The sequence below is a fragment of the Stereum hirsutum genome (genome assembly GCF_000264905.1).
Source record: "Stereum hirsutum FP-91666 SS1 unplaced genomic scaffold STEHIscaffold_25, whole genome shotgun sequence".
Classification (NCBI taxonomy): Eukaryota; Fungi; Basidiomycota; class Agaricomycetes; order Russulales; family Stereaceae; genus Stereum; species Stereum hirsutum.
In genome coordinates, this window is record NW_006763155.1 from 27544 (window position 1) to 50055 (window position 22512).

At 51.2% G+C, this 22512-nt stretch overlaps 6 protein-coding genes across 6 annotated transcripts; 3 read left to right on the plus strand and 3 right to left on the minus strand.

Annotated features, from left to right (window-relative positions):
- Nucleotides 1–85: 85 nt before the first annotated feature.
- STEHIDRAFT_116431 (uncharacterized protein) lies at nt 86–1330 on the minus strand (the record flags this gene model as incomplete). Its single annotated transcript, XM_007311260.1, has 4 exons — nt 86–535; nt 753–851; nt 1172–1189; nt 1214–1330. The coding sequence occupies 4 exons, from the start codon at nt 1328–1330 to the stop codon at nt 86–88; spliced, it is 684 nt and encodes a 227-aa protein (XP_007311322.1).
- A 704-nt stretch (nt 1331–2034) lies between these two features.
- STEHIDRAFT_106145 (FAD-binding domain-containing protein) lies at nt 2035–5206 on the plus strand (the record flags this gene model as incomplete). Its single annotated transcript, XM_007311261.1, has 20 exons — nt 2035–2260; nt 2324–2358; nt 2423–2545; nt 2612–2698; nt 2755–2802; nt 2869–2886; nt 2942–3013; nt 3085–3189; nt 3248–3261; nt 3315–3354; nt 3412–3569; nt 3629–3717; nt 3786–3805; nt 3863–4030; nt 4097–4303; nt 4367–4489; nt 4541–4574; nt 4631–4682; nt 4743–4777; nt 4831–5206. The coding sequence occupies 20 exons, from the start codon at nt 2035–2037 to the stop codon at nt 4881–4883; spliced, it is 1707 nt and encodes a 568-aa protein (XP_007311323.1). The 3' UTR covers nt 4884–5206.
- Nucleotides 5207–6233: 1027 nt separating this feature from the next.
- On the plus strand, nt 6234–9719 carry STEHIDRAFT_126415 (DUF1212-domain-containing protein). The gene is made up of 10 exons (XM_007311262.1): nt 6234–6628; nt 6702–7311; nt 7405–7583; nt 7668–8188; nt 8269–8374; nt 8449–8683; nt 8736–8809; nt 8868–8962; nt 9036–9105; nt 9174–9719. Exons 2-10 carry the CDS (start codon nt 6795–6797, stop codon nt 9399–9401), a joined length of 2025 nt encoding a protein of 674 aa, XP_007311324.1. The 5' UTR covers nt 6234–6628; nt 6702–6794; the 3' UTR covers nt 9402–9719.
- Nucleotides 9720–11157: 1438 nt separating this feature from the next.
- Nucleotides 11158–12115, minus strand: STEHIDRAFT_69274 (uncharacterized protein; the record flags this gene model as incomplete). The annotated part of the gene is made up of 3 exons (XM_007311244.1): nt 11158–11558; nt 11626–11806; nt 11879–12115. The coding sequence occupies 3 exons, from the start codon at nt 12113–12115 to the stop codon at nt 11158–11160; spliced, it is 819 nt and encodes a 272-aa protein (XP_007311306.1).
- Nucleotides 12116–14109: 1994 nt separating this feature from the next.
- On the minus strand, nt 14110–18692 carry STEHIDRAFT_88074 (beta-glucan synthesis-associated). The gene is made up of 12 exons (XM_007311263.1): nt 17558–18692; nt 17123–17474; nt 17001–17072; nt 16862–16938; nt 16651–16788; nt 15992–16240; nt 15813–15901; nt 15554–15714; nt 15458–15485; nt 15210–15371; nt 15058–15131; nt 14110–14986 (listed from the first exon to the last, which is right to left on the minus strand). The coding sequence occupies exons 1-12, from the start codon at nt 18577–18579 to the stop codon at nt 14969–14971; spliced, it is 2442 nt and encodes an 813-aa protein (XP_007311325.1). The 5' UTR covers nt 18580–18692; the 3' UTR covers nt 14110–14968.
- Nucleotides 18693–20420: 1728 nt separating this feature from the next.
- On the plus strand, nt 20421–22325 carry STEHIDRAFT_163565 (FabD/lysophospholipase-like protein; the record flags this gene model as incomplete). Its single annotated transcript, XM_007311264.1, has 7 exons — nt 20421–20624; nt 21069–21204; nt 21263–21401; nt 21467–21697; nt 21740–21757; nt 21820–22235; nt 22303–22325. The coding sequence occupies 7 exons, from the start codon at nt 20421–20423 to the stop codon at nt 22323–22325; spliced, it is 1167 nt and encodes a 388-aa protein (XP_007311326.1).
- Between the last annotated feature and the right edge of the window lie 187 nt (nt 22326–22512).

A 22512-nucleotide genomic window follows, 5' to 3' on the forward strand; every position in this document is an offset into this window, starting at 1 on the left:
TTACGCCCCAATGTGTAGACAGAAAGTATGAATAACGCACTTGATGAATTGATAAACAAGGTTCGATCTTGCCAATACCCGCTCGTTACCGGAGCCGACATGACTCGAAGACCGACAATGTGTATGCGAGCGCTGTGTTTGACAGGTAATTGAACAGCCGATCGTCGACAGTAGACTCGACATGGGAGGAGAGACGGAGAATCATTGCCCAGTGCAAAGGATAATAAACGCCCAGTCTCGAGATAGTCGACCATGCCAACAATTGGCCATCAACGCCACATACATCGAGCCCAGCAGAAGCGACAGTCTGCATATCTTCTGCATGGGATGGTGTGTAAAATACAAGATACGACGGGAGTTCCTCAAGAGATTTGAGAAGGAGGAAGAGAAGCAGTAGGGTTCTCAGGTGAACAACCCCGATAAAGAGGAAACGCGAAAAATGAACATGGAATGTGGAATGTGGGACTGTACTAAATTCGGCATCGAGAAATAGTTCCACCGTCCCAAAGAGTATCTCAGGCAGCCACAGAGTCACCTGCGGCGTACATAATTTCCTGAAAACTTCTGCAGATAAAAGAACTTCTCAGCATCGACGAAGAGAGGCCGAATAGTAAGACAACATTGGGTAAGTATGAGAAACAAGAAGCTTCAATGTGCTGCAAGGTATGCAGTAGGCGAGTGCACGTAGAAGAATGAAAGCGTCATAGAAACCAGGGATTAATTGAAGAAAAGGTCAAGGGGAGGAGACAGACCTCGTTGTCGCCCGCCGTATCCTTCAACAGCTTCAGCGTTACCGCCAGCTGTGGGCTCTCACTACCCTCTTCGTCACCCTGGTTGCTGTCCACGTATTCCTGTTTATTGTGATGTCAACGCCGTGTTCACATCGGTGGATATGTCTTTTCCGGGCAGGATTCGTCTCCAGCGGTCAGCCCGGAGAATAGAGCAGACGGAGCGAGAGCAAGGGCGACGAGCTGACGACAAGCCAACGACAAGAGCAGTGGCGACTGGCCCGATTTTGACGATGTGGCACGTCGGCTCCGGAGAAATACGGGCGGAGTTGCACAAGCGTCTTTCAGTTTTCATTCGTTTTTTGTTCCTCCACTACTACATGGCCGTGCTCACCAGCTCTGAACTTCTGACGCTTAACCCTCACTGATTACATGGAACTCACTGGAAGCATCACCGTCATCTATACCAGACGACGCACACACACTCTACTCAGAGGATTATATCGCGCCTGGCCATGATTCATGAATACGAACTGTCTGCGAGAAGCGACGGCTGTGTATGGTGACGGTCCAGGGGCGCCTTTACAGATGGACGAATCCATCGTGTTGAACTTATAGTACATCATCCCTCCTCTCTTCGGTCACGTATTTGCTCTGCGTTGTTTCCGCTCGAACATCCAAAACTTGGCAACCATAACGTCCGGGGGTTCTGGTGGCGTTAGTTGCACAACTATATTCATCTCTTGAGGGCTGATCTATTTTAACTTGGTTTATGTCTATTGTTTTCTACCGCAGTGCAAGAGATTCTAGGGAATCTACAGCACATCTTGAGCCATCTGAACCGACAAGAGGAAGTAAAATGCGAACGAGTGCCACGTCGGGATGTCTTGATGCTCAGTCTGCGGCTTGGCACTCGGATATACATCGGATGTTGGGGATAATGTGCCTCGTACTGCGTCTTGGGTGATGATCTGGTCCAATTCCTGCCCATGGGCGTACCACGAGCTCTACATGTTATCGGTCCGTTCATAACGAAGCAACGTATATTAGTCCAATTCGTAGACATTATCAACGATTTCACCGGTTGAGGAAGTTCTATGCCGATGAGGTCTTGACTTCGTGCTGGGCGTTCGTGGAACATTCAGGATTCCCGCTCTAAGCCCACGTCGAATTTTGTTACTGTCTGCTGATCAATTCTATTTTCAGTGCCGTGGGTGACTTAAGGAGGGAAGGTTTTGTATATATAACGCCCCAGCAGTGAAGTAGTTGCGCTTTGTTCATTGCGACTTGTCCTTGGGCGGCTATAATGGGGTCATCCAGATTTGGACGACTCACTTTCCTCTTCATATATCTCGTGGATATATCAGTCGAGCAGTCGAGCACACAGTGGAATGCACTCAATGCTACTGTTCAAGGCAGGCTGATTCGTGGCGTCCCGTTCGCCCGGCCTTGCTTCCAGCTCACCAACCAGACCAGCGGTACTTTTGATGCGGACAAGTGCTCCATCGTAATTCAAGACTATCTCAATGAGTGTATTTTGTTACTTTTCATCCATTGAATTATCTACGTGTTCTAATATCGGTTTCCTCTCAAAGCCGTCCGCGTAGACACTTTCTCCGCGTATATGAACGTCAGTCCAATTCCACTCCTTAACCACTTGACCCCACAATGACAACTTCATGCTGACTACGAAGACACAATGGGAGACGTGTCAAACAAGGATGAGCCAATGTCTCCTCGATGCCTCGATTCCCAGCAACCCAGATGCATTCGACATTCCACACGTCTGCAGTCAGGGTAGCATTCCGGAGTATGGGGTGCGCAATTTATTTTTGGCCTTGCACTACGACATACATTTATCAACCTGCTCGCAAATGGGTTAGATCGATGTACGGACAGCTGAGAACGTACTTGCCGGCTATAACTTCTCAAAGGCGCACTCTATGCCCCTCGTTATCAAGAACACCGGGGTAAGTACGGTAGATCTGCTCCAATCGTAGGATGTGCACTAAATTCAAACGAATAGCACGATTACAAGGGTCGGAGTAGCGCGCCCAACTCTCTTGCACTTTGGGTACGTGGATATTTCTGTCAACGGTGGCTTCCCTACTTCATATTACGCAACACTACGTCTCAACAGGTGCACAATCTTCAATCGGTTAGCCATCCTACCGAAACTGCCGAGGAACGCTCCCATCGAACACCGTATTTAGATATCCCTCAACAAATCTTTTGTGCCCAATGGATGTAACTCCACGGAGGAGGCTGAGGCAGTCACGTTCGGGGTCAGTCTGATTGTTTTTTTTTTACTTTATCCCGCTTTGTTTCCAACCCTGACGCTCGCATACATTCAAAGGCTGGAGTGTTGGCTTCTACTGCCGTCGATTTTGCGGAAGCCAACAACATCACTATCCCGACCGGCGCTGATCCTACCGTAGGAGTAGCAGGCGGATATCTACAAGTGAGTAAACCCAGAGACTTATGCCATGAAGCTTAAGATACTGAATAGAACGGCTTAGGGAGGAGGTCACAGGTCGGTGCATTGGAGAATTGGCACATGCAAAGATGCTGACCTACCCGCTTCAGTGCACTATCTAATACGCTAGGGTTGGCCGTCGATAGAGTGGTCTGTTTCTCATACTTCATTTGGGTTCGACACTGAATGGCTTTGATTCGAACATAGCTCCAGTTTGAGGTCGTCACGCCCTCAGGACTACATGTTCTCGCAAACAAGTGCCAGCACGCCGATCTCTTCTTTGCTTTGCGCGGTGGAGGGGGTGGGACTTTTGGAACAGTTCTATCTGTTACTACGTTAGCGCTTCCTCAGATGCACGTTAACGCGTAAGTCCTCGGATTCAGCTCTGTGCTCCCTGCGGGGGGTGACTCACAGTTTCACGCAGAGTCCAGGTCTCTTTTGACCCTGTGCGTGAGAATCAGAAAAGGTTTGTGGAGTTCATAGTAAAGCATACAGTGCAATTTGCGCAAGATGGTGCGCGTGTAATTCTTCGCTTATGTTATACTCCTACTTCGCTGATTTGGGGCTCTGGGACTTCACAGGATGGGGTGGATATATTGCGGTAAAGAACATCTGGCTGCCTCTTCATGTATCTACGCTGACATGCCTGTTTATATAGCCGATCACCGGTAGTATCATACTCGCCAACAGCGTGCTAAATAGTAGCGAAGCTCTGGACTCCATTGATTCCCTTCGGTCGTTCATCGTAGAAAAGCTGAATGGCAACTTCACTTTCGTAGTGGAGCCAAGCTACAAGTCCTTTCTCGATAAATTCGAACCGGCTCAGGTAAGTCGAGCATCTTTCTTTCATGACGTAGGCATTCTTTGACCGACGCAAATGGATTGGTACCAGCCTGTTGGAACCGAGTTCACGCTTTCATCGCGTCTCATTCCATTGACCAACTTTCAGTCGGACGCGAGCCGCGAAGAGCTCGCGTCCGTCATCAATGGAATGTTGGACACTGTTCCATTCATGTACCTTGCTGCAACGACACCCTTTTTATACGGGGACAATCCTGGAACCAGTGTAACATCTGCATGGAGGACATCCTTGTGGCATGTATGTGCCGACATCCTTAATTATTACTTACTCAAAAAGACCACAAGCTGACTTCGCCCGTAGTTTGTCATCGCCGCTGAGTGGAACTTCAACAGTACGGTGGCCGATGTGTCAGCTACATACAAGTCACTATCGGACGCCGTTCGTCCTCTTCGAGAGATCACAGTCGGATCCGGTGCGTACCCGGTATGTCCTGTCAATTGTCGTCTTAGTAAAGCAACCGACTGATTTCAATAGAACGAGGCGGACCTATACGAGCCTGACTTTCAGGGTAAGTCTACAACATACGTGCTCAAGCCGCTCTAGTTCTGCTGACATTCACTGCAGTGTCATTCTGGGGAAGCAACTACGAAGAGTTATTGGCAATAAAGAAGAAGTAGTGGGTGCTATCGTTTCTTCGTCGGGTATGCGTATCTCAAACTGAACTCGATGTGTACAGCGACCCAGATCATCTTTTAGACTGCTGGCAGTGTGGTACGTCTACCTCGACTATGTTTCAGGATACAACTGATTCGACTACTGGCTAGTCGGTTGGGCCAAGGCCTCGAGCCCTATATTCGACTGCTATCTCCCACTGTGATATGTGGCAAGGTCACTTATGAGGGCGATAGAAACTCTTGGTTCGCGTGGGAAGAGGTTGCAGATCACCGTCAAGCGATGTCGGTAGCCTCTAGTAGACGACGAACATTCTTCACTGCGTGCAACAGTGACCGTAATTAAAATTAAGCCAAGGATGATGATCGCGAGCAGAGCTCGATGAACGCAACGTAGGGCGAGGTTTGTAGATGGTAAGCTTTGTCCGAAGTGACCCGAACGGTTAGAATCGCTGTGGTTCCATCTAGTCCTGATGTTAGCGGATGCAACGGCTCATCCGTTTCATTGATGGAAGTGTGCACAGGCCCGAACAGATGTAATATACATGACTTACGAGGAGGCGTCAATTGTGCATCCCTCGGGGATATGAGGTGGCGTACTGGGGACGCATGAAACAGCCTTTGCGCCTTTTGGTCGCGTTTTACATGAAAAAAGGAAGAAATTTGAAGGGTTAATGATATAGTGGTGGCAAGATGCAAGTCGCGGAGGAAGAAAATCTTGTTGTTGGATCAGGCTCAGACAAACTCCGACATAACTGAACGTTCATCGCCGTCGCGCCACGACCACGCGGAAACACTCGAGTGGTCACTTCTACGGTCTTATTTGATGCATTTAAATTGCTTGAAAACGCCACATACAACGCGCCACTAGCTAGCAAAAGATATAAGTAGCATTACAATTGGGAGAAAAGTGGGGCACAGTCTCGCAGATGCGCAGGCGGTACTTGAAGTCTTGGGCGGTACGCAAGGAGGATAGGCTAGAGAATGTGTTGGATGTCAGATATTCGACTAGAGATGAGAGAAAATAGAGGGCTCTGGCGTTATTGACGTAAAAGTGAAGCAAAAGGATCTTTCGAACTTGAAGAGGTTGAAAGTTCTACATAGGAATCGCAGGCAGTACCTGCGTTGTGAGAATTTCACACCGGAAAAGTCCGGTAAATCGCGTGCGCCGTTCATTTTCTTTTCTTTTCTCAGTCTCTTTGTTGTGCTCTCGCAACCTTGCTCATCCTTCCATGTCATCCCATGTCATCCTACCACAGTCACCTTTCGGCGTAGCAGAGAGCGCCCTGTGAAGCACTGCGAGCCGCTTGTGCTGGGCACCCTCGATCGTATTCCATTACGAAACACCGTCTAGTAGATCTGGCATTATCGTGCTCAAGTTCGGCCGCGGGCTCGTAGGAAGTATTCGTACACCTCTTCGTTGTCGAGAGCTAAATCAACTAATTTTCACTCACTCCAAGTTCGGGGTGAATTGCTATGATCACGTTCGTCCACTGGACTTACAGGAAATATACCGTCACTCTAGTGCGACTGCGATCCGAGGAATTGGAAGGCTTGTCTAGACCGAGGTTATTCTGGGCTCCTCCATTTTACCGTTACGATCAACTTCTAAATGAACTCCTACCTTCCGTCTCGTCTTCAACGTCTTCCTACGCCTCGTCTTCCTCTCTGTCTACTCCTCTCTCGTCTCTGCCCACCTCTATCCCCTCTCCTTTGCATCCTGTCTGTCGCTCTCTTTATCTTTCCCTCTCTTTCTCTGTCCTAGCGGCCAATGCCGTCTCAGACCGTCCCTCCAGTTCTACTGGAGCCGACTTTCACGGGTATGAACGCCGATGCCCCAGGATCGAAGTCCGACAATGACCAACGTGAAACAAAAGTATCACTGGAATCACTGCCTCTTCACGATTACCCGCATCCCTCGGGGAGGGAGCTTGACGTGGCTGGTCAGGACGTACGCACACTCTTTTCAACTATTTTCTGTGCCTTCGTTTCTGTCCAGCTCAATTTATACAATACCTGTCTAGTCTCCAGCATTCGCGACTCTCACCACCGCTCTCCAATCTTCCACACTTGAGAACTCACGCCATTCGTTACCTCTCTCACCATCGCGGCGACCCATGCACGCACACGCACGAAACTCCACTCCACTCCCTCACCACGTCCCTTCCATCGCCCTCACATCCGTATCATCCGTCTCCGCTCCCGGAACGGTCACTTCAACAACATTCGACATTCCCGGCACGAGTTATATCGACCGTAATGAACGAGCCGGCTTACCTGGCCGAAGCGCTGAGCAGGAATCCACGAGACGTGTCACCTCGTTTCTGAGTACTAACTCAAAGACTCAAAACGTATTTCGAGGATTGAAGAATAGACCTTCAGGTGCAAGGGAGAGGAACCCGACGTCGATGCAGCCTATCTCAGAGCTCGGAGAGGAGGTCAAGAAGGAGTCTAAGCGGGAATCAAAGGCAACGACCGTCCGAGGAGGAGGAATGCTTATGGAGCCCGAGCCGGTACTTTTCGAGGAGATGAAAGCGCCTACGGGTGGGGGACAGGCCGGGATGTTGTCTATGCTACTACAGTACTATGATTCGAGGAGGGAAGATGGTTTGCCGATGGACAGCCATGGCCATCGTGAGTATCTTGTCTACTTTCTCAGCGAACATCTAGTATTGATTATACTGATATAATATATTTCCTTCGGTTTCGATACTTACTTTCGGGTAGATGCTGCCCTACTTTCTGGTCTCGACTGGAGCCACGAGGACTCAGACGAGTCTGAACCGCCGACACGGGTTGGCTCTCCGGATATCGAAAAGGCATCATGGATCGATGATCAGGACGAGAGCGTTAAGGCTGCGCGGAGGGAGGAGCGCAGGCGAAAACGCGACACTGCTGCAGTCTTTGTATGTCGTTTGTGCCATATTCTCGATCATATCCCGTATTCTTTCGAAGCCCTCGTCTGACGCGACAGTTGTCTCTGCTTACAGATTAAACACCACGTCGCGGAGATTGTACAACGGCAAGAGTTCATCCTTAAACTAGCCCGCGCGCTCATGATGTTCGGGGGCCCCTCCCACCGCCTTCAAGCGCAGATACAAGCCACGGCACGCGTACTCGAACTATCAATCTCCTGCTTGTACCTCCCCGACGTCTTCCTGGTCTCGTTCGACGATCCCGGCACCGGCACCTCGTTCCTCAAACTCATTCGCCAAACCTCCGAGCTCGATATCGGGAAACTGCAGGAGACGAACACGGTTTACTGGCAGGCCACGCACGATGAGATTTCAGTGAGCGAGGCGAGCAAGGAGCTGGACAGGTTGATGCTGGCAAAATCTATTTATGGAATGCCGGCGATAATCTTCTTTGGGGGGATGGCGAGTGCGAGTATCTGCAGCCTGGGGTTCAGCGGAAGTTTGGTCGATAGCCTGATGTCTTTCCCGCTGGGGGCGTTTGTGGTATTTGTCCAGCTTATGGCTGCGAAGAACGAGCTGTATTCAAACGTGTTCGAGTACGTTCAATTTTTTCTCTCTCTGGCTCTTCTTCCGTATCTGAACTTCCTACTCACCACGAGCACGTTCTGGCTGTTAGACTCACCATGACAACGTTGATGAGCTTTCTTTGTGGGGCTCTATCTGCATCCAGGGTATTCTGCTACACGGCCATCGTTTCCAGCTCTATCGTCCTCATCCTACCCGTAAGTATCTCTACGTTTCCCACACCAACTTCGCTCTTCTTTCGTCATGCATATTGGATACTCATTAAAACTAGGGCTTCATCGTTCTCATCGGCTCCCTCGAGCTCGCCTCTCGGCAAATCGTCGCTGGCGCCGTCCGTGTGGGGTTCGCCATCATATTCTCTCTATTCTTTGGTTTCGGTCTTGCTCTCGGTGCCCAAATTTACCAACGCTCGACACACACGAACATAGTTGGTATTGAAGACTATACTTGCGTTCAGAGCCACCGCAAGGACCTGTGGTATCGGAAGACACCGTCGCCACATTGGGGTGCGTCCTCCGTTCGTTTCTGGTATGGAAATTAACGCTAATGTACGACCAGCTTTCTTGACCGTTCCAATGTTCTCTGTGTTTCTGAGCCTGAGGTGCATGGCTCCGTGGAATCGGAAAGAAATCGTAAGTACTCTCGTCAACACGACATATGTATGTGGCTCAAGTCGTACTCGCGTCGTAGATTCCTCTCGTCCTCATCTCCTGCATAGGATGGGCCACGAATCATTTCATGTCGCGTGTGTTCGTGAACCAGTTGGATGTTAGCGCAGCTGTGGGGTACGTGTCTGTTCCGCTTTATTTCACCATCAACGACGTCGGTGCATTTGGATTAATCCTCGTAACACCCCAGCGGCTTCGCAGTCGGGTTCATATCAAACCTGTACGGCAAGATGTTCAAGGGAAATGCTTTTGTTGTCATGGTCTGTATATTTGCTGCCTGTATGCATAGGCATCCTCGTCAACGCTGAATTGCATCACATTTACCCAGATCACCGGCATTCTGTTCCAACTCCCCTCCGGTCTATCCAACAACGGTCTCCTGCACTTCGCCTCCGAAGCATCACAAGGTTACTCTGAATCCTACCTTTCCGGGTTCCAAGTTGCGTTGCAGCTCATCTCGGTGGCAATCGGATTGACGGTTGGGTTAAGTATTTCGCTCGTCATTGTGAACCCTATTCTAAGCCGGAGGAGGAAGAGCGGCGTTTTCAGCCTTTGAGTAAGGTATTGATCGTCATGATTCTCTCTCCATGGTCAACGCCCGCCTTCTCCGTCTGGTGTCTTGGTCTTATTTACCGTCGTTACAGTCTTCTCTCCCTGTTCATATCCTTCACTCTCATCGCGATATCATGGTCCCTAGCACCTGGACCTCTCGCCAAGTTCCTCTACGCTCTCATTCTTTGTTCTCCATTGCATCATGCGCCCTCTGAATATCCTCCACCACAATCATATATTATTTTTTCCGTTCTTGTATCTATATGATCCCTCCTCACGACATACCACCATTCTAGAGCTTTAGACTTCATCGCATCGTTACTTATATCATCACCCTCACGACATACGATCATCCTAGAACATTAGACTTCATCGCACTGTAACATACTCAGGACTTGGACCGAACCGCTCGCGCCTTGGCCGCCTCGTACTATCGTATCCATTTCTTCGGATATCATTCTTAGGTCCTTACTTCGTCGCCTCGAGCCGTCTTTTCCTCCTTACGCTACCCTCCGACTATTCCTTGGCCCATCTATCGTAGCATCCTGCCCCCTGGACTTGATCATCTGGACAGACTTTCACGCTCTTTGTTTCGCGTCTGAACCACCTCCATTCTTTTTCGTACGTTATTCAGACATGGTATTTACAAAACAGGATACTATCAACCAACGACGAAGTTCCTGTACAGAATGTCTAATGTCTCGTTTGAGCTCACCACACTCTAAGTCGACGGCGAGATGATTCATGCCGAACACGATAGGAAAAGGGTCTATCGGACTTGCTACCTCGATCATCCCCATATCCTGGTATATACCGGAGGCCCGTCCAGAGACAAGCCCAGTGACCACGTTCTCAAGTCAGAATGTGGTGATGCTTAGTCGATCCCAAGTCGAAGAAGGCACGAATCTGTACGGGGCAACTCGAAATAATCGTCGTCGGCGAGTAGGAGACTTGGAGAGCATCCTAAACTGACACCTCAAAGTGAACCACATGGCGGCAGAGGTGTCCTTCTGTATCACGCATCCCCATATACTCAAGCTCCAAGAACTATGAGACATCCCCGAGGAAGACGAACGAGTAAACAACCAAGTGATCAAGTACCTCAAGATCCTAACGATTCACTCGATAATCTCAACACACAAGCTAAAGGCTGTGATGCGTTCCAAAATTCCCACAATGATTGTCGTTAAAAAGTATACATATGTCTACAACCGTCTCCGAAACCCCAAGGCCCAAAGATCGAGTCCACATTTCTACTGCTTTAGCAGATTTCGTCTGAAGGCCCACAACCAAGAACGTTCCTATGAAAGACATACAGTGTAGGCCCACTCCTTGATCCGACCCCGGTCCTTGATCTGCTGCAAATCTGCTGCCTGCAGCTCCCTCAACTTAAGAATTGACCCTGAACAATACGGAGGTAGGACACTGAAGGGTATATAAAGCTCACAAACAAGCCTGCATCAATATTCTTAGGGGGGATCGTATGGTGCGGGGTCGGATCAAGGACCCACTTTTTGTGGCACTCAGTGCCACACCACAGTTGGGTCTGCCGAAAAGGCATATTCACCCTTGGTACGATGTAAATTTAATGTTGAACAGCCTAAGGGGTGTATTCAATACTGAAGTAAACAGATTGAGGAAATATGTGAAGGGGAGGAAGAAAATGAATTATTTCGAAGTGGTGGATCAAGGAGTGGGCCTACACTGTACAGTCAGAATTCAGTCTCCAGAAGTACCACACACAAGTCGACATACCTCGCTTAAGCAGTGTAGGTGACCGTGACCGACGAAGAGCCCGCCGAAGCGCTCGTCAATACCTCTCCGTTCTGCTCGAGATCAATGATGGTCGCTCCGGCGGGGGTAGTCGTCCCCGAAGACGTGGTCGCGTGCGCGTTGGTGAAAGTGACGGTGCCGAAGTCAGCGAAGGGGACCAAGGAGGAACCCTCCTCGAAATCCTCGACGATCCACTCCGCGTTCTCCTGGCAGAGGTGAGCGGATGAAGTGAGAGCCTTGGAGACGGTCTGGCCACGGCTGACGTTGGTGATGGTCGCGGTACCGGAGGTGGTGGAAGAAGCGGCGACGGTGACGGTGACAGTGTCGCCAGCCTCGATGGTGATGCCAGTGAAGTCGGTGGCAAAGGCGGGGAAATACTCGAACCACGCTATGTAGAATAGCGATAGCACTGAGACGAAGAAACAAGTGAAGGAGTGTTTTTAGAAGAGACACACCATCGTAGGAGACACGACCACCAGAAACGGTGAAGTCGAGACCAGTCTGCAAGATAGCAGTTCCGCAAGTATCACCGTCGATACCGACCCAGGCAGAGGCGGCAAAAGTGCCAGAGCCTCCACCGGAGGGAACACGAGGAGTGGGGACGACGAAGGTTCCGGTCACACCCTTGAAGGTGTTCTACGACCAACGTCAAAACGAAAACGGATATCAGCAAGATGAATCGAGAGCAATTACAGCGAGGTTACTTACAGCACCCTCAACCAAAACGGCGCCGGCCCAGTTAGAGCTGAACTGGGGGTGGGTGACGTTCGAGCTGGCGGCAGCGAGAGCAGCAGGGCCTTCGGAAGCCACCATAGGCGTGGACTGACGAGTTCCAGAGCGACGCTCAGCGATACGACGAGCGAGACCGCTGTTGGCATTGCGGGGAGCTGCGAGTGCGGCGGTGGCGAGGAGAGCCTGGACGAGGAGAGTGGCGGCGAAGACCATGTTGGCTGGATGAGCAGACGAGAGTAGCGAAGAAGCTTTGACTCGAGGGGGCTATGAGGATCTTTGGGAACCTTGAGCTGAAGAAGATCGTCGATGGATTGAGGCGTATTTGTACTCTTTCATTCAGGCAACATATCGGTGCTCTGAAGGATGGAACACTCGCGAATTGCATGTTCCGGACGAAAGCATGGTGATAAGTGAGGGCTTCTGTGGATGACAAGATGAGCGTCAGCATGGCACTTCTGACGGGATTGGCGAAGGAGAAGAGGGCTGGAACGCAAGGATGTTGGAGTGAATTCCTAAATTAGCCCCTTCCTTCAAGTCGACGACTGGATAGCGCTCCTCGACGTAGTGTTCTGGGATGGTGGATTCTTGCTCATGCCACCCCTTGCTGTGACGCCACATGTTGTCCTGCTGACGGCCCGAAATAAAGAGCGCAAACAGTGAGAGAATATAGGCAAAAATAGTGTGGGGCACAAGCCCCGGAGAATTATTGTCGTACGCCAAGGCGAACACTTGGGAAATGAGTCCAATAATAACAACACCCACGAGGGAATTGAACGAAAGGCTCTGGCTCGCGAGGCAGAATACACTTCATTCATGAAGTCTGAGTACACGGTCGCCCGATCATAAGTCGTGGGTGCAATCCCACCGATACGATCAGATGGAGGAGTGTGAGCACCGGACTCAACGGGTACAGAGAGGGCTATAAAGGGCGCGATTGGCACTCGTTGATCCGAATTAACTTGTGAACAAAGATAAGGACTCACAAGACCACCGACAGTCCGTCAAAGTTGGACGAAGACAAGCACGACATCGCACCGAACGCGTATGTTGTATGCTCAGATAGTTGAGGAACAAGGCCTAGGTCTTTCACGTTGTGATGCTCGCAGATGTCTCAAAGGATGCAATTCTTTTTCGACTGCAACGATCTGCGAGGGTGAAGAATGGAGCTGACTTCGGCATTCCGAAAGATCTAAAGCTATCAGAGTTGGAGTACACCCCAAGGGAGACCTGCCCCAGCCATTCGTATCCCAATTGACGCTAAAGAACCTCCCGATGTTGAGTATGTACAAGTCACGAGGATACCACGAAACCTGTACGTGAGAAGGAACCAACTTACCCTCACATCGGAACCACCGGAATGTCCTAGAACGACGAAGGAGAGGATATGGCCTGTGAACCGTTTTCGTCAGTTCCAGAACGGAAATAACGTAAGCTCGTTTTACCTTAGAATAGACTATATAGTCCTTTGCGGATATCGCCCCACACTCCAAGGAGAACAGGCTCGTCGTTCGTCCCGAACTCTACCCCAAGCCGCGGTTGAGAACAACTCTATGAGGAAGGCTGTATTAGTATAGCCTTTAGCTGAAGATGAGCGTCATAGGATATCTATACGTGTAGAGCCATCGACTGAGCTCAGATGCACCCGTGACGAAAACCACATAGGACAGTCCGAAACCGAGCAGCATCCACCTGCAACACGAACCCATTCATCCAACAATGAGACGTCTCTTTGACGGTGCACGCAGAGCACGACTATCGCGGATACCCTGATGTCTCGTTCGCCCGAATCCAACGCTGCGAATGCCAGACTTACCACTTGCCACCGGATCGGAACCACGAGCATATCCTGAAACGATGAGACGAGGACTCTCATCAGCTCAAGAACAATATTCTGGGAATAGCGAGATAGACTCACCTCAGAACAGAGTATCAGAATAAACTCACTACATAGCTCGGTTCAGAATAGACCCACCTTCCCTCGTTCGGCCATGCAATAACCAGAATATCTCATCACAGAGCCGGCTCCATCCAGTGTCTTGAAGCCGACGTTGTTCAATCCATCGAGTAACGACCGAAACACTATGATTCTCACTATATCACTATAACATCGACTGTCCATCCAAAGAAGAAACGCGCATGACTCTATGCCATACAAATGCGAACGGGTAACGCAAGAAAAGAAACATCGATGAGGAGGAGGGTTGGAGGGTAGGAGGGTCGGAGGAGTGGCGGTATGTAATAAGAACAACGTCCGAGACGAGACCGAACCGAGAGGGGGGAGGGTAACCGGTTGAGAGCGATGATAACGGTCATATGTAGTGATCAAGCCCTTGAGCAGGGCGTATATGGGTAACTATAGCTGCGGACGAGTGGGGACGACGCGACGAAGGAGAGGGTGGCGAGGGTAACAGCTAATTGATGGAGGGTGGGTGGCGGTGGCGGGTGGATGTGATGGATGACAGATGGCGGAGGGAATAAATAGTGCTACGGCGAAGATAAATCTCAAATCTCAAATCGAAAGTGTAATGTCCAAAAAGAACAATCGAACGTAATAAAAAGGGTGAAATATCGTGATTGCAGGTTGAAGGGTTGCAAAAATGAAGAAAGTGGCATTGAACAACGGGGCGCGACGAAAGAGAAAAGTGTGCGGGTTTTGACTGCGCGAACGGAATGGATTGAGGGTTGAGGGGGTACAAAACAGAAGAAAAGATGACATGAAGCGAGAGCGAGCGAGGGGTAATAACACAGACACAGACATCGGCGATGTAACGAGCTAGGGCCGACGAACGAAACGATCGGGACAAAACCAAGAATATACGGGACGAAAACGAGCGCGGAAAAGGAAATAAGTCCGAGTGGCCGGGCGTGGATATAGAGTAAGGAACGAGAGTACAAGAAAGAAGGGAATGATACGATGAGTGAGTGGGTGAGTTGTCAGTGAGCCAGCGGGGTGCTTGCTGCGCGATGCGGATGCGAATGCGAATGCGGCGTGGGTTCGGTGTTGGGTTGGTGGCGAGGGATGATAGGCCGAACGAGAGGTGGGGGGATCCCATGATACGAAGTTGACTAACAGCTCCCGTAGTACTACAAAAACACCAAGAAAAATCAGCATCAAACAAAAATCAACCAAGCATAGGTAGATCACTCGGACTCACAGCCTGATTCCTCGGGAAAGTGGCATTATACCCACTCCCGTCGTCGGCCGTCGTCCAGTGCTTCAACTGCGGGTCTACAATCGCAGTAGAATCGTCAACACCACCCTCATCTACGACCACCACGAAAGAAGCGAAAAAGCAAGGACACGCACTATTATAAGCGTCCGAATGCTTCGCGATATAATCCGCCGTGGGATAATCCTTCGGATCACACCCCACGTTCTGCGAGTCCGTACGCTGGTACACGCGGATATAGTCGATGAGCATCGTCGCCGGGAACTCCATCGTGCTCAGGTCGACAGTTTGCCAGTTCGCTATTGGACGTCAACACAGAACGAGAACGAGATGAGCACGATTACGATTACGACGAATGGGGTGAAGAACAGCGGGGAGAACGTACTTGAGATTCCAAGATTCATAATGAGAGCCTATCGACCACGAAATCAAAATCAGCACATCCCCTCCCACTGAATGAACAGAAAAAATGAAAACGCACCATTGGCTCCTCCGGAATCAACCGATCCCCAACCCCACTCCCCCCGTCGCCCTGATCAGCCGTAACAGCAGCCGCGCTCATCCTCGCCGTCTTTGCCCCGTTCGCCATCCAGGTGATGAACCCTTCGTCGCGCTGGGACGGGTTCGCCCAGTATTCGAATCCTGGATAAGGTCGCCGAGTTGTGGTGCAAGCGAAAGAAACATTGACAAGGGTAAGTCAGTGATTGTTGTAAGCAAACGAGAAAAAAAAGAATACATACCGAAAGTAGTGAACTGCTGTCCCGAGCCTTGGAACATATCGGACGGCGTAAGCGTAAGCGCAGAAACCGCCTGCTGAATCGCCGAGCCCCTGTTCCACACCCACGCAATTAACACATCAGCACCACACCCCATTCCACATCCCACAATGCCACAATGCACAAAAAACCGAACAACTCACTTATAAGTATTCGGCCAACTAATCGTCTCATCGAAAATCTCAAACTGATCCGTCGTCGCGTTATTATACAGATAATCATGCGTGAACGGCGCAAACTGCGCGCTCTGGCTCACGACCTGGCCCGTCTGCGTGTTCAGCTTATTGTGCTCGGCTTCGAGGACGTCGATCTCGGGTGCGCCGCGGCCGCGGAAGGTGTTGGTGGAGGAGGAGAAGGGGCCGGGGTGGTCTTCGTTTGGGCAGGTGCAGGAGCTGTGGGGAGGGAGGAGGGAGGGAGGGTTAGTGAGGTGTTGGGAGGCGATAGATCGTGAGGTAAGGCTAAACGGTGGAGAGATCTGTTACGAGTCGAGCGCTGGGTCTGAGTACGACCCCTGCGGGAGGATAAGCTTTTATCGAGAGAACAACACGTATATCCATCAGGACGATCACGAACCACCGTCCTGATCTCTTCGAACGCATATATGCGTCCATTGCGTATCTCGGCTCTCATCTCCGCGTACACCCCTTCCAGGATATCATACTCTCTTCCCTATCAATGCATACGTTTTTTCCGTCCAACGCAACACCTTCCCTCACTCATACCCAAACGCCCAATCCTCACCCCCACCGAAAAACAAAAGACTCATCGACGAAGAAAAAAACGAAGCAAAAAGAAACCCCACCTCAACCTCTGCCCCGGCAACCAACTCAAATGATGATCCCACTTCGTGCTGCTCGCCGTCGTCTCCAACGTCCCGGCTGGGCCTGACCCATCTGCTGTTGTTTGATTGGGGAAGGTGCCGAGGTCGCAGGAGTCGTAGCTGTTTGGTGAGGAGGGAGGGTGGAATGGGATATATTAGTCAAGAAGGAAAGGGTGAGAGATATAAAACGTACGAATAAGGCCATAGGCCGTCTGTCGTCGCTCCGTAGCCGGGTCGTCCGAGATTGCCCATTGTCCATATGCCGGGCCACTATATCATACATCCAATTAATCGTCGATGAAGATATGAAGAACAAGAGTGGAAAGACTCACGTATCCCGTCGTCTCCTGATTCGGACCGGGTAGCGTGATACTAACCTCGACATACCCACTCGTAAAGCAGAACTATGGACCCGTCGTCAGAACACAACTAAACCAACAGTCTCAACACGCACCTTATTCCAACTCTGCAACATCCCACTCCTATACGGCAACCCCTCCGTCCCATCCCACGCCTTCCCGTCATCCTCACTCCCCACGACCTCCCCCACCTGCACCTCCTCCATCGTAATCACCAGACTCCCATTCGCCGTCGTCACCTGTCTCGGATCATACCACTCCGTGTCGTTAGTGGCCCAATACCAGAGATCGACGGCCTCCCAGAAGGGGTCGTCGCCGGGGTAGAAGGTGCGTCCGGGGGTGTTGAATTCGTCGGAGAAGACGAGGGTGTAGGGTTCGTTGTCGAATCCGGTGCGGGTGAGGGCGGAGGAGGGGGTGTCGGGGTCGATGAGGGTTGGGACGGAGAATCTGTGGGGGTGGGCGTGTTCCCCGTAAGAACCAAAACGCATACAACGAAAGAAAAGAAAAGAGAAAGGGAAGAAAATACGCACTGGCTAATATCCTCCTCCCCGCCCACCACACCCCCCGTATTACTCCCACTCTCCGCAATCAACAAATTCCTCGCATTATCCCTAACGAACGTAATAACCGGATACGCAATGAACAGCGCCAACAGCGCCATCACCAACAACACCAGCACGCCCACATTCAACACCCCCCGCGCCGTGATCCACCGCCGCTCATAACGATCCTTTTCACCGACGGCATACTCGTGCATCGGGTCGAGCCCGCCGTTCTCCTCGTCGTCTGCGACTTCTTTCGTGTCGAGCGGGTCGTAGGCGTAGGGTACGAGGCCGCGTGCACGGACGGAGGTGGTCCCGCCGAGGACGGCGTTGGGGTATTTGGAGTCGGAGGAGAGAGACCAGATGGAGTCGCCGGAAGTCGAAACGACGGAATTACGATTCAACATGCTCAGACGGGGAGGTTGTAGCTCTGAGCCTGCCACTCCCAGACCTGCACCAGCCCCGAGAGCGGACTCCTCGTCGGAAGCGAGTCGGTAGAGAATCATGGATCCCCGCGTCTGTTGTGGCGTCTGTGATCCCAAAGCCTGCGACTCCTCCGATGCGATCCTGTCCATATTGAGATACATAGAGCCGCTGCGCGAGCCTGGTCGGGATCTGTTGACGGCGGGGTTGGGACTGGTTGCGCCATGGGGTGCGTTCGGGTTGAGAGGCGAGGAGATGAAGGCGCCGGTGGAGAACGTCCGCGCTGGAGAACGGGGCGAAGCATCGGGCGAGGAGTTGTTCGTCAGAAGGGGTGCATCTTGGCCAGGGGAAAAGGGCGTAGAGGGCGTGCGTGGGGTAGGCGGACTGGGGCTGTCGTTTCGAGGGAAGGGCACCGGGGCTGGCTCATCGGATAACGCAGGCGACGTTGTGCCAGTACTAGTAGAAGTACTCTGGGGATGATGCTCCTGATGCTGAGGAGGCTCGGCGCTGCGACCACCACTGCTGCTTCCCGAGCTTCGAGACGAGCTCTCGAACGACGATGATTCGCGGCGACCTGGACCCGACATTTTCGCTTGTGCTGCTCGTCCTCGACGTCGACCGCGGCTGTCGTCGTCCTTCGCGCTGGCTGGCTAGCTAGCTGGGAAAAAGAGAGAAGGGGAAAGCGAACGACAAGGGTGAGGCCGACACCGTACGGGCTAGCCGCTAGCCACCAAGGGAAAGATAGAAGCGACCACGTGGGAACGGTGGGCACTCGACGCCGTGCGGAGTTAGTAGGCGGCTGCCTGCCGTCGTTTGTCCCGTCGTCATCAACGCCGTCATCGTCGTTCCTCTCCAGTCTCTCGTCGTCGTTCAGAGTAGCGAGAGCGACTCTTCATCTGCGAGACTCTCCGTGCTGCTGCGCTTGGCTTAGGAAACCCGACCTCGTTCTTTCACTTCTTTGCTGCGCTCCGGCCGAAGACGTTTTCTCCAGCGTGTTCAAAAATAGCGCTCGGGCTACATCCAGTTCGGTTTAGCGCATCGTGGCCCATTTTTCTTGTTCGCTTCTCCATCATGGCGAGCATTCGAGCTCGTTCTAGCCAGGACACGAGTAGGCTGACAGAATGCGTGCATGCATCCTGTTGTATGTATGCTGGATGTCGTCTCTGGCGATGGGAATGATCTATGCTGTGTACGGCGTTTTGAATGCCTCGTTCTCTCACCTCTTTTGATCTGTCCATCTTGGTGTATCCGTACGCCCTTGGACTTCTGCGAAAGGTATGGTGAAACCATGTGGTCCCTCTAAAGGATGACACGCCCATTCCAGAGCACCTTGAGCATATGTTCATGTTTTGAATGCGTACACTGCATCTGATTTATGGACGCCCACCTATCTATGCCTCAGATCCATACCTTGTCAGGGTAGACTACGATTCGCTCGTCGTTTTTCTTTCCTCCCTCCAAGCGATGCATATAAACCGCCATCAGTAGTCAGGAGACAGCTCATCTGAATGCATACATCCACCCTTGCCGTTGTTCGTTTTGTTCATGTATGCTGATCACTCTAACGCGTTCATGCACATACAGCACGTCTCTCCAGCGCTCAAATCTAAATGCATATGAACGCATATACCCATTCTTTATTCTTTCCTTGCGTCCCTCCTCCCGCCTAGAGAATGTCCCGCTCTGGTGCCTTCAGCGCCGATAGAGACCGCATACACGCATACATGCATCTCCAGCCTTGTCGCTGGCCACGATTTTAATCCTATGCCCACCGCTCGTCTTTTCGTCGCCCGTCGCCCGTCGCCCGTCTCCTGTGATCCTTGGCTCATGCTAAGGTCGATAGCCATCAGCTTATTGAGAATGTCGAGGACGAATGACTGGGGGATCTCTTCCTCGCGACGTCTGCCGCGATGGAGATCGCATAAACGCATTTCTCTCTAGCTCTAACCGTGATCAGAATCCTACGCCCACCACTCGTCTTTTCGGGGTAATACATCTACGTCCCCATCCAAAGGCGTATGCACGTGGTAATATCCCGTGTACCCTGGACTATGGTTCATTGTCAGGATGATATTCCTGAATCATCATTTCCACGGTGAACCGATGTCGATGACGAACGGCTGGATAAAACCGTCAAACTCGCGATGTACATATCCGTTCCTCTCTCGATTTGCCTGAACCAGGCACAGCGCAACATGGCCAGACGTTTACCTGGGCCCATTGCTTGACTACGTATTGTCGAGAACTTTACACGAGGGCGGTGTCACTACGAGCGAGCCTGTACGCGCCATGACACCATATGCGTTGCCGAGGATCCGGCTTGTCCTCATTCTGTAGCTGGATAGTGCAGCAGTAGTACACCGTAGAGGAAGCTGCATTCTTTCTCTTCATGTGTACGAACGGATAGACGTTGTGCCATGCGTTAGTGATGAAGAGGACTTATGCTGAGAGGCATGTTCTTGTGACACTTCCCATTGCGCCTGTTTCGAGTCTCGGCGAGGACGGTATTGCGAACCTTGCTCCGCCTGGGTGGACTTTCCCCCCTTTTGTTCCTGTCATCTTTGTGATTCAATTCTTCACTATCTCGTTGAACAACGATAGCTACTACAACCAAGTCGAACCCAATTCACAGGTACGTGTATTCAGCTCCCTGTCCGTGCTTGAATTTGGATTTAGACTGATACGTGTTTGGATGGACAGTGGTCGGCGTCGTCCTCAACTCGTCCTTTGTTGGGTTGCGGTGTTGTTATTCCTCGTGAGTAACCCTACTGTGTGCTCGTGTCTCTTTCACCTGAAGAGAGCCAGAGTAAGCTCGCGCTCGCGAGCATTGTGGTATTTCTCGCCTTTTCGATATCACGTTTCCTATCATCTCCACGCTCATCCACGACGTACAGGATCGGAATGGAGGAAGGGTTGTGATGGAGTTTTTGAGGGACTCGAATTAGAGGCACCGGCCTGAGGATCTGGCTCTGAGGTTTTAGGGTCAGGGAGGGCGAAGACGTGGGCCCAAAGATGATGTTCTAACTTTAGATAAATAAATGGTTTTGAGGCTGTGCCGTGTAACTCTTTGCGCCAGAGCACCTCGAAGACTTTGCCCTTCGCCCTCATCATCAACGACTCTCATTCTCGTCTCACTGTGCTATCCCTTTACTTCCTCCATAGAAAGGTCATGGACGAACGAGAGGAGAAGGGTCTTAATCTTCTCGCACTCGGTACGTTCTCACGTGCTTCTGATATCTGCTCGGCGATATTGATGGTTCACGAGTCCAGATGGTGGAGGTATACGCGGATTGTCGACACTCTTCATCCTCAAGAGCATCATGATCTCGATTCAAGACGAAAAAAAACTCCCTACAGAACCTCTCCCTTGCGAAGTCTTCGACCTCATTGGTGGTACGAGTACTGGAGGGTGAGTCTTCGTCGCGCTAGTACGATCGATATTTGGGCGCTTATACTCTCGGCTTTCACCCACAGCCTCATCGCTCTGATGCTGGGCCGTCTTCGTATGTCCGTGGACGACGCTATCCAGGCGTATGCGAAGCTGTCCAAGAAGGTATTCTCGCAAACCAAAAATGGGCTTGCACCGGATGGCAGGTACAAGGCATCGAACTTGGAGGATGCCGTGAAGACCATTGTCAAAGAGTACGGCGACGATAGTATGGCAGGAATTGTGGACTCACGCTCCGGAGACGGTGTCTGCCGAACGTACGTTCCATAGTCTTACATCTCATGCGTGTATGACTATAGCGTCGTTGCTACAGATTCGTATGCACCGTCCTAGCGGACAACATGAAAGCACAGCAGCCCTTGCTCATCCGTACCTATAGAGCCCCTCGCCAACTTCCCATCCCATGCACCATAATCGAGGCCGCACGCGCTACGACCGCAGCTCCTACCTTCTTTAAACGCGCCGTCATTACGGTCGATGAGATCAAACAGACATATATGGATGGCGGTTTAGTGCAGAACAATCCGTGCGACGTTGTTCTTCAAGAGGCAAACCTCATCTTCCCCGATCGCCAAATAGCCGGTATTCTCAGTATTGGGACAGGCCAGCTCCCGATCAATAAAATCGTCGAGCCGAATTTCATCAAACGCCTCATCCCTATCGACTTCGCACAGGCTCTGGCCGAGAACACTAAGTCATACTTCTACCCTCCTACACATGCACTCCTCTTCTTCTCGACGATCCACCCCCTTCGTACCCCCTTCCAATATACTCATGTTACTTTACCACCTGCACGTATACTTAGAGACCATTGTCGATGGAGAGCCATACCTATTTTTCCATATATTCGTATTACGTACAGTTCACATATACCATTCCTTCTGAGACCAATGCTGACTTCACGTCCTCGGAGCGTTGTGACTGCTCTTGGTCGAACATACGCTCATACATTGATGTCTATATGATCTTGATATATCTCGGCAGTCCTGACCAGTGTGCAATATTTGCATCATAAGAGACCATGTTTGAACTAATGTACATCGAATTTTCCCGATGTGCATTGAAAAAACCA